General features: G+C 35.6%; 1 protein-coding gene across 1 annotated transcript; it reads right to left on the bottom strand.

Annotated features, from left to right (window-relative positions):
- Nucleotides 1–1,413: 1,413 nt before the first annotated feature.
- Nucleotides 1,414–8,599, bottom strand: LOC113514117 (coatomer subunit epsilon). The gene is made up of 7 exons (XM_052896316.1): nt 8,444–8,599; nt 8,015–8,206; nt 6,877–6,968; nt 6,223–6,388; nt 4,719–4,830; nt 2,537–2,652; nt 1,414–1,620 (listed from the first exon to the last, which is right to left on the bottom strand). Exons 1-7 carry the CDS (start codon nt 8,543–8,545, stop codon nt 1,492–1,494), a joined length of 909 nt encoding a protein of 302 aa, XP_052752276.1. The 5' UTR covers nt 8,546–8,599; the 3' UTR covers nt 1,414–1,491.
- Between the last annotated feature and the right edge of the window lie 2,989 nt (nt 8,600–11,588).

Here is an 11,588-nt window from a genome sequence, read left to right as displayed (position 1 = left end):
CCAACAGTGGACAGTTATCGGCTAATATGATGATGATGAGAGAACCCTTTTCTCTCTACGTATCTCTATTTTACCGTGTTAGTTGATTTTTTTTTACAACAGTGGGTGCAAACGAGCATGCGGCTCACCTGATGGTAAGTGACTACCGCCGCCCATGATCACCCACAACACCAGCGGCATTGCAGGTGTGCTAAATTAATTAAAATCGCTGCTCGGAATTTAGCAAAAGATGCCTCGTTTAGAAATGAAACACGTGTACCAAGACATGCGTAGACTGAATAATGGTCAGAGATTGATAACCAAAAGGGAAGGTTGTAGAATTTTTACTAATAATAATAGTAGTCAATTCTCAAATGTAAGCAGTGGCATAATTGCTAATGGTAGCAGAATTATACAAAATAATTCAAATCAACTAACCAGTGAGTGATATGGAGTTCCATAAAATAACACCTGGTTCAGTAAGTCGGTTACTTGGGTACCTCTGTCCCATTTGTGTTTCAACCGTGAAGCAGTTGTGTTTGCATGGCTGTGTTTCGGTTTAAAGGGTATGGCAATGAATTTACAAGGTACAGAGGAATAACATCTGAGTCTTCAGGAATGGCAACGCATGGAAGGTATCAAGGGCGAAACAGTATACTCTGTTATGTCCATGGTACTGTTCATGTCTACAGGCGACGGTTACCACTTTCCATCAGGTGGGCCGTCAGCTTGTTTGCCATTCTAAGTTGTATAAAAAAAGTAAAATATCTCTGTCTTACCTATTTATAATGATACCTGTACTATATCCGGCACTCAAAGGACCAGACAATGGCATTGAAATTATTCAACATCCTCGGATCATAAAGTGATAGGTACGTTTTTGCAAGAGTTTTTGAGTTTATAAATACAGGACAACTAACTCCCCTATTTTAAAATTACTTAAAATTCTAATCTGTCTTTCCAGATAATTGGCAAACCAATCAACGATAAAAATCGTTATTACTACCGAATCAATGAGACAGAATGAGATAACGATGTACACTGTCTTATTCTTTCTCAGGCAAGTGCAAATTGAAACATGTTTATCCATAAATTTATTAGCTGCTTGGTAAAAAAACATTCCATTATATTCACAGTATATAAAAAACTAATAACATAATTGTTTTCCATAAAAAAAGTCTTCAATTGTGTCAAAACGAATTATTTCGATTTAAAACCTAAACTACTGAACTAATTTTGATAATATTTCTATGCAAACAATCTATTAATATATCCTTTCAGATAAAAAAAGAAATTTCCAAATCGGTCTACAACTGATGGAGTTATGAGGTAACAAACATAAAAAAAAAACACAATATTGAGAACCTCTTTCATTTTGAAGTCGGTTGAAAAGATGTTAGAATAATCCAAATAGAGATAAATAAAACTTCGTGCTACAATATAAACTTTCAATAGATATAATTAGTAGATACAATACTTGCGACAATCGACTCTGTTACGACTGCGTAAGGTTTAACTCGCCACGGAGGGCTGGTACTGGGCCGTGAGCCGCTTGAACTCGTTGGACTTGGCATTGTACTCCTTGGTAAATGGATGCTCAGGGTGGCTGTCCAGCAGTTGGGCCATGTAACGGGAAGACACCTGAAATATCATTATTAAATATATTTCATATATTTTATTTTATGTAGTCCCAGCATAGAAGGCCGTCCATTTCTTCCCCGGAGTGTCGTATGAGGCGACCAAAGGAACTTAGTGATCGAGGGATGGGCAGCAGCGTCCCTCCTAACACATCATCAAAGCCTAGCTGCGGCTGCCTGTCAAGCGTGGCAACTACTGGCAACCCCCTCCCCCCCCCCCCTTTTAGGCCCGTATTCAGCAGTGGACAGATAACGGCTAATATGATGATAATCATGGTGATGAATGTAATAAAATTGTAACTAGACAATGTCTTTACATGGGACATATTTAAGAAAATGTAATATAAGGGATGGGTTTATTATATGTGAAATGAGTAAATGTGAAAAGTGTGTGAATATAAAAATAAGTTTGTTTGTTACCTCTCAGCGACTTAACTAAACCAATCATCATGTACTTGGAATCATCACTTAGTATTTCGAATGGAGAAGGCCATAGGATACTTCTTATCATAGGACCCCGCGGGTTGGCGAGGCTCGTGCTGAAAATCAGCGCTGCAGTGTCCCTGACACTACAGCATAATGCTGAGCACGGACCTCATTTTGCAGGTATTGCGACGCACGCACACACACACTTATTTTGGATGAAACTGTTATAATACGAACTTTTTTTTTTCCTTTTTAATTTTATATTCATTTTTACATACATATAAATATTGTTTGTAGTTTCGTTGTTATAATTATTAATATATGAATTTTTTTAACCCCTGTGTGGGTGTAGTCGCATATTTCTGTAGAATAGTAGAATAAAGTTTCTTTCTTTCTTTCTTATCCAAGTCCATCAAGATATCCTTCACGCGGACGATGTCACGGGTAAAAACTAGTTGTGCATACATATCTCAACAGTAAGGTGTGCGACGTACCTCGGGCGGTTTCCCACTGTGAGTGGCCGTGACCGCCAGCCCGAGGAGCAAGTCGGGTTGCTGAGGTACCCGAGCCATCGCCTCTGTCAACATCTGCTCGGCTTCCTCCCACATACCTGTACACAGTAATTGAAACAAATCGACAAATAAATAGGTACTCTCTATTTTTTCTTCCAAAAGCAAAAGCTTTTACTCTTTGGCTGAAGTTGTTAAGACTCGATGCAGTTCATGGAAGGTGGTAAATAACGAGAATAATTAAAGATATAAAATGTAAACTTGTATATTGAATAGACTGGCTAGCACAGAGCACAGTATAGCGAGTGTGTATAAGATAAAACGTTCAAGTTACGTTGATTAATTTAGGTCACTTACAAATTGGGGAACAGTGCAAAGTTCGCTTTGGCATTATGAATAATCATTGTGCATTTAATATTACATGTAGGCACAACTCTGTAGACGAATTTTTCAAAAAAGAATACATAAATATCTAATATAGTTGTCGATGCATAAATTAATCAGTTCCTATCAAAATGGGTCATTTGCATGCTATTCTGTAATGGTTAAATAGGCATGAACCTCTATGTAATAAAAGACCACCGATACCTACCCTATTTAATGCAAATACATTTATAGAGGGAGATTTTGTACAAAAGTCGATTGCTTGCGTACCTCTGTCCCATTCGTGTTTCAACCGTAAAGCAGTGGAGTTTGCATGGCTGTATTTCGGTTTGAAGGGTGGGATATGGCGTGAATTTACTGGGTACGGAGGAATAACACCTGAGCCCTCAGGAATGGCAACGCATGGGGGGTATCATGGGCGAAACAGTATACTCTGTTATGTCCATGGTACTGCTCATGTCTATAGGCGACGGTTACCACTTTCCATCAGGTGGGCCGTCAGCTTGTTTGCCATTCTAAGTTGTATAAAAAAAATATAATAATTACAACACACTAAGAAATCAGTGAAAATTTTGAATTTTTTTTTTCTAATAATCAATAAAGTATCTTTATTTAGTACAAACTAAAACACTACACTGATTACTGTAAAAATCTGAGAGGAGGCATTTACAACTGAGTCATTCATTCGGTAGATGGCGCAAAAGCGGTTTAGCTGAGTACTTAAAAAGTTTTAGTAGATATTGATGTAATTATCAAACAATATCGAGCAAATTAGACACAGGTATGGGTACATATCAGCCTTTAAATATCCACTGCTGAACATAAGCCTCCCTCTTGGGGTTTTGCCTGTAATTACCAAGTTTAGCAGGTGGGTTGGCAACTGCAGTTAGGCTTTGGAGATGTTTAAAGAGGGACGCTGCTGCCCATCCCTCGCCCTCCCTTAGTCACCTCTTACGACACCCACGGGAAAGGAAGGGGTGGTTTATTCTACGCCGGGACCACACGGCGACACATGGGACCGTAAAAATAGTTAAAATACTTTTTCTATACATACATGCGTGTTACACATAGTAAACATCCAGACAAATACAAACAGATGTGCACATGAATAATAATGTTTTTTTTTTTTTATACGGGAATCGAACTAGAGACTATTGGAAGGCGGTGTGTTAAACAGCTATATATATATATATATATATATAGATAAAACATGGACTTTCAAAAACGGGACAACTTTTTATCAGCTAATTGTCAAATTAGCAGACTCGTTTTTTTTATTAATGTTCTTTATACTTTTTTGTATATCACTGAGGTGGCAAACTAGCATACGGCCCACCTGATGGTAAGCGGTTATCATAGCCTATGAACGTCTGCAATACCAGCGGTATTACTCACGCGTTGCCGACCCTGAAGAAACCTCTTTACCCCCCCCCCCCTTTTGAAAAAGCCCATGCTGTAGTCTCTTGGGTTTTCCCAAAGGCAGAAAGCTCATTCTATAGCCTGAGTGTTCATGAAAGAAAACATCTCTGAAAACGCATTGTACGTACCATCTAGGCATACTTACGTACACAATGTATCTTGACGTATCTATATTTGATTATTTAATAAATAAAATTAGTTTTTGCACATTAAAAAGGTGCAGAATTTAAAAGATAAAATAAATATAGAAGTTATAAAGGAATCACTCATTTATTTACCACGTAAAATTGTATGTAAAAGCTGACCTGCTTTTCTCGAAGCATTTGTATGGAAACTATCTATATAATCTAAGGTTACAAGTTACCTCTAGAGGCGGCGGCGGCGGCGCCGACGGCAGCCGGTCCAGCGCCCAGCGCACCCAAACGCTCCGACAGTTCCATGACGCTGTAGTGGGCATCCTGCACGCCTGGACCACCCTGTATATGAGACATTATGATTTTTAAATAAGATTCAAAAGTGACAAGCAAGCTTATGGTTCTTGACATAGAAAGTGGTATATAGTGGAAATCGCCTATAGACATGAGCAGCCCCTTAGATATTACAGAAGATACCTCTTATGTGTTGCCATTCCTGAGAACCATGGTGTGGTCATACAAATGACTATTATGGGGAATGTAAAAGTTGGAATTTTAGCGATTCCTATAAATATAATTTAAGTGAATTCCAGTGATTTAAATAAAAACTTCTAGAAAACAATATAAATGTACAGAATATTTTTTTTTTTTAATGAATATTCATCCCTTAAGGGTAGGATATTTGCTTTAGAGTTTTTGTATCAAGTCATAATCCTTATTAACATAATAAATGTGAAATTTTGTAACGATAAGATTGGTAGACAGATCAACGTTTGTTATTCATGCAAAAACTACTGAACAGAATTGTATGAAATTTGGCATATGTGTAGGTTTATATCCTAAATTAATACAAAGGATAATTTAAACATTGATGCTTGCGGGCAAACCCGCGGGGAATAGCTAGTAATATTATTAATGTAAAAATGAATTTGTTCATTTCTCTTGTTGTTGTATACTACTCCAACTACTTATACTATATGAGATGGGTACAGAGGAAAAACACCTGAGTCCTCAGGAATGGCAACGCATGGGGGGTATCATGGGCGAAACAGTATACTCTATTATGTCCATGGTACTGCTCATGTCTATAGACGACGGTTACCACTTTCCATCAGGTGGGCCATCAGCTTGTTTGCCATTCTAAGTTGTATAAAAATAAAAAAAAAAATTATTGGTCAATAAAACATAATTATTTGAAAAAATGTAATAAAGTAGTTTAATAAATTATATGTATTTGATATTTTTGTGCATTACATGTTTTTGTATTTTATGCACGAAAATTATTAATTCACTCTTGCGCCACCTGCCCTTTTCTATCTGTTCTCCCTTAACTAAAGGTTGTCAGTAAGAGATTGCCCTAGCGATAAGACCGCCTTTTGTACCTTTATGTGTATATTTCAATCTGTATTTATATTACTGTATTTCATTTGAATTATTCACTTGTCATTGTATATTTTTATTTATGGCGCAATAAAGAGTTAAATAAATAAATAATACAAAATAGCAAGTGAAGATATATTTTACTAGCTGTACCCCGTGGCCTTACTCATGCGAACCAATATGTAAGGTATTATATGTTCTAAATTAGTATATAACCTGTTCATATACCAAACTTGATTTAAATCCATTCAATTGTTTATGCATGAAATAAAAAAAGACAAAAAAAAGCAAACATCCATCAGTTCATTCATACAAACTTTTACATTTGTAACATTAACAGGATGTCAGTAATACCTGTGACAAGTTGAGCCAGGCCTGTGCCAGCTGCGTCAGAGTGCCGTCATCTTCAATAGCCTGCAACAGCTTGAGCTGCTTGCGCGCCAGATCAGGCCTGTTCATAGCCAGCAGGCACTGCAGGGTGAACGCACGGAGTTCCAGAGACTCAGTGCCATGGAGAATCCTGGAAAAAATACAAGTACCATAACATATAAAATGGCAAATATTAAAAAAGATGACTATTTAAAAATGTTTAAGTGCAAGTTTACTTGAATAAAGATATTTCTTTCTTTTTATAACAAGCTGATGGTCCACCTAATGGAAAGTGGTAACTGTCACCCAAATACATGAACTGCAGTATGAACATAACAGAGTATACTGTGTAGCCCATGATACCCTTCACATGTTGCCAGAACTAAGATGTTATGCCTCAAAATACTACAATTTTTTTACCATATTCCATACTATATGTATTATATTTTTAATTTTTTGTCTAATCATTTCTAAATTATGCACCTTGAGGCTATAAGTTTAATTTCATCTTCTGAATGCTTTACTCAATATAATTAGCTTTATTAATAAATATAAAAATATGTAGACAAATAATTTTACATTTATTTCATACAAATTGAAGATTCCAAAATATATAATTTCACTTTCATTATAACTTACTTTAAGGCAGCTTCATAATTGTCTTCGTGATAATAAATTGTTGCTGCTACCAACAAAAAGATTTCATTTGTAAGTTCTGTTCCCTTCGCCACCTGGAAAAAGAAATGTATGTGTGTGTTTGAATGTATTTTTTAAAAGGATCATAATGAAACAGTAGCCCTATCTGTGCTAATGACATATTCTGGCGTGCTACCAGTTTTTTTTTTGATGGGTGAAAATGGTATGGTAACCCTGCCTGCGCTAACGGGATATGCTGGCGGAGCACCAGTGAAGTTGATTGATGAGATTGAAAACAGGCCAGTTAGTCCATCCTGACGAATTCAATTAGAATTAGCCACGATGGTTTCCAGGGTGAACCGTGTGGAGGTTGACCTGACAGGGTATATTGCTACCAATGGAACTGATAGCTTGCATTACTAATAATCCCTTCCCCCCAGCGTGCTACCAGTTTGGGACGATGGGTCAGGTAGCCCATTATGATAAATACACCTGGAATTCAACAGGATGCTTTCCAAGGAGACCTTGACTGGGATTATGGAAGTTGACCTGATAGTGTAAATTAAGAATTAGCACTTGAGTTGTTGGTCCCTATTACTCAGAATCTTCATCCTTCTTTTTTTTCATTTATATGCTTTGACCCACTCACTTATAACATGGAATTAATGAATGTTATTGATCCAGACTCCAATAACGACAAGAGATTGAGTACTGACAAGAGTTAATGTCAAATGTTTTTATATTTTCATCAAAAGTTTGAATCATGGACTAAGGCCTTGCTGAATTTCTTTTGCCGCCCGTTTTTCAGTCCCATTAGTTTTTCTATTTAATGAATTTTTAATTCAAATCACAAACATACATATTGAGAATTAATTATTAACTGCCAAACTAGTAATCATGTTGCATGCAACAGAGGTAACTGTAGTGATGCAGAATAAATAGGAGGGGAAATTTTAAAAGAAACTATTAGTTCTAGAACAATAAGGAAAGTAATAGATCTTTTACTAGTGGTGGTCAGTAGTGCAAATCAAATTATACTGCTTTCACAGATAAAAACTATAGTAATTTCAGCTAAATAATAACAATAAAGGAATCTATCACACTATCTTGAACATCACCATAGTAATCAAACAAATCATACCCTTGCATCAATATCTGCGACAATAGCTGGTCTATTTGCATCAGGTGCGAGATATTCCACCAAACTCTTCAATGGCTGAAGCATGGGATCTGCTGTTTTCAACTCTTGCAACACCATCCTGTGGTTGCCTTGAGCGATATACGAACGGAACAGGTAGGCATCGCGTTCAAGAGTTATTAGGGGTGTAGAAGGCTGCAAGAGATGTACTTAATATATATCTATGAAGCAATACTATTATATTGTTGTGTCAGACAATAAAAGTGGCATTAATGTTATCAACGCATATAAATTATGAAATACAATAGAATTATTGTGTAAAAATGCTAAGTATGAAAACATTGCTCATTCATAACATTATTAAAATGTAATAATAATATAACGTTACAAGTACTTTTCTTTACTGAAAATGACTGATATGGTTTCACTTACGTTAATACTCAACGCTTCGTTGATGGCCTGTTGGTAATTTCCAACATAGAAAGAATTTTTAACATCGAAAAGTTCATCCACATCTTGTTGTTGACGTGCCATTTTAGCATATTACTATTTTTTGACAGTTAGATATGACAACATGATTTCTTATTACGTGTCAACTTTGAATGACAGTTGACATTGACAACATTTTTTTTACACATTTTATTACTTATAAATAATAATAATAATAAGCGACAAAACTAAGTAAAAAAGTGATATTGTCTTAAATCATTCTATAAATAATTCCAAATTTGAAAACAACTGTACTAATAATGAAGCCAGATTATAGCGAACTAGATTATTCAGTATAGAGGCAACGCAAGTGCTTAATATTTTCGCGAGATGGCGCTGTATAAAAAAAAATACATTAAATAAATATTTCACACATACTTTCGTAATTTATGTAATTTTATTTTTAAACTCTGTTATATTTTACAAAATTTATGATGGCATAAAATTAAACAGTAACAGTTTTTAAAACTACATAATGTTTATTACTAGTTGATTGCAATTTGTAAAACAATATCCAATAAGCATAAAACAAGAAATTTAGCGATATGTATGTAGTCCATGTAAAATATATACTACAGTACGATTTAAGATTTTGTTAAGCGTGAAATCATTTCAGTTCATTTCCGATGAATTCGTCACGACAGCGCAGATGGAGTTCCATCCTATAAATCTTTTTATTTTTGTTCTATAAAAAATCGTCATGACAATAAAAAGAAACATATATGCAGCAGTAAATTCATTACCTTCTATCATAGAATAGAGTAGAATAAAAAATTCGCTAAAAACGAATAGATATCATCATAAACAAACAGAAAAACAAAAGAGACAATTTTGTATACAATTACATAATTATTATTAGCTTTACTGTTATTTCTCTTAAAAACATTGTGCCTAATACCTTCTCTAGTCTTTGATTCATTTACAAATTTATATATGCACAATATCTATTCAAAAATGGGAGGAAAGGGATTAATAGTAACAGAGACTTGAGCCTATATTGTAACAATATACCCTGACAGGTTGACAGTCGTGATTTGTTCTTGATATATTCGTTTGGACTAACTGGCCTGCTTTCATTTTCACCTATCATCCCTCACTGATGCCCCCGCCAGCGTATACCTACAGCGCAGGTGGTGTTACCATTCTATTATCATCCATTTAAAAAAAAATCTATTCAAAAAGTGAGAACCGAAGTAATACATGAATGGATAAGATATAAGTATTAACAATACCAACTTTTTATATGGTTCTATTATTTGTATGAACGTATTTATGTATGAAGAAAAATGTGTTTTTGTGCATTATGCAAAGATTGAATTGTTTAGTAAATTTTGTACTTATGTACATTTAACAAGTAATTATGTAAAGTAATAATATTTTAAAACAGATATTTTATGTATTATTTTTTTATGCAACTTAGAATGGCAAACAAGCTGACGGCCCACCTAATGGAAAGTGGTAACCGTCGCCTTTCTGTTTCGCCTATGACGTCCTCCCATGCGTTGCAATCCCTGAAGACTGAGGTGTTATTCCTCTGTACCCTGTAATTTCATTGCGATATCCCACCCTTCAAACCGAAACACAGCCATGCAAACACAACTGCTTTACGCCAGGTAAAACGAATGGGACAGAGATATACAAGCAAAGGGCTTTTGTACATAATCCTGTCTCTGCTAAAGTTAGCTTATGTTCATGATTTCTTGCAAGTAGATTTTGGAAGTAGATATACAAATGAAATAACTAGATGACATAGATATAAAAATATAGCAGATACGCCAGATTTCAAGTTAGATATTCTGGAATACAAATGTGAAAATTTAATGCAATAGTTTTTACATGGTGCCTTAATAAACACACTTATAAACGGGCATACAAACAAAAATTCTAAGAAATATTTCTTTTGTATTCCATAATATTCGTAGGCCCATAATTCTTTTATGTCTATAGGCGACGGTTACTACTTTCCATCAAATGGACTGTTGGCTTGTTTATTCTTTTAAGTTACATAATTATTCTATATTCTATAGAGGTACAGAATAGACACAAATTGCCATGTGGTCCCGGTATATAAAAACCAACCCTGCCTTTCCTATAAGTGACGTAAGAGGCAAATTAGGGAACTTAATTTCCAAGGGACGGATAGCAACGTCCCTCTTAAAACATCACTAAAGGCTAAATACGATTGCCAAGTCGCCTGCCAAGCGTGGCAACTACTGGTAAACCCCCTCTTATGGGGGAGGCCTATATCCAGCAGTGGACAGTTAATGGCTGATAGAGATACATACATAAAGATTTCTCTTCAATTAGAATTAATAATAAATTTTAATTTGATACTAAAATAAATCCCAAGAGTTAGTAGGCACAGAATAGAATTTTATTGCAATTCTGTGCAGTAGGTAAACAAATAAAATAATAAATTATAATATCTTTATACATACAAAGGCCGAGCGAGTCCTTTAATGCCATAAATAAATCAATATAATCAACATTGCACCCACTCTATTATTCGATTTAAACTCCAACCGTCGAAAAAAAAAAATAACGTCTTAAGGAGTCGCATTGAATGCCCGTTGCAACGACAGATGTGTTCCAAGGGTCTGGCCCTGAGGGAAGGGCGAGACAATGCACTACCTTCGGGTCAATGCAATGTGCATAAAACTACACCGCGAATTCGTATAGGAAACGGGGCGTTTTGTCGATGGGAACGTTTCTTTGGGAAATTTGCGAAATGGGTCATGGGAAAGGTATGTGTTTATGTTACAAATTACTAACATTTACACGCTGCTTCGCCCGCGTATCCAAGGTATATTTACTGATCAGGATAAAAGGTAGCCTATTGCCTTTTCCATCTCAAATATTATTTGTATACCAAATTTTATACTGATTGGTTAAATTATTAAAGCGCTGTAAGATAACAAAAAAGGATGGGAAAGGGATTGTTAGTAACGCGGACTACCAGTCCTATTGCTAGCAATATACCTTGTCAGGTCCACCTCCACGTGGTCTTCCCCTGGAAACCATCAAGTTGAATTCCAAGTTTATTCATCACAATGGGCTAACTGATCCGTCTGTTCAGTCTCACCTATCA

Source organism: Galleria mellonella, unplaced genomic scaffold (genome assembly GCF_026898425.1).
Source record: "Galleria mellonella isolate WM207_F2 unplaced genomic scaffold, CSIRO_AGI_GalMel_v1 utg32, whole genome shotgun sequence".
Classification (NCBI taxonomy): domain Eukaryota; kingdom Metazoa; phylum Arthropoda; class Insecta; order Lepidoptera; family Pyralidae; genus Galleria; species Galleria mellonella.
Note: the sequence above shows the minus strand (reverse complement) of the source record. Positions and strands in the feature narration are given on the sequence as shown.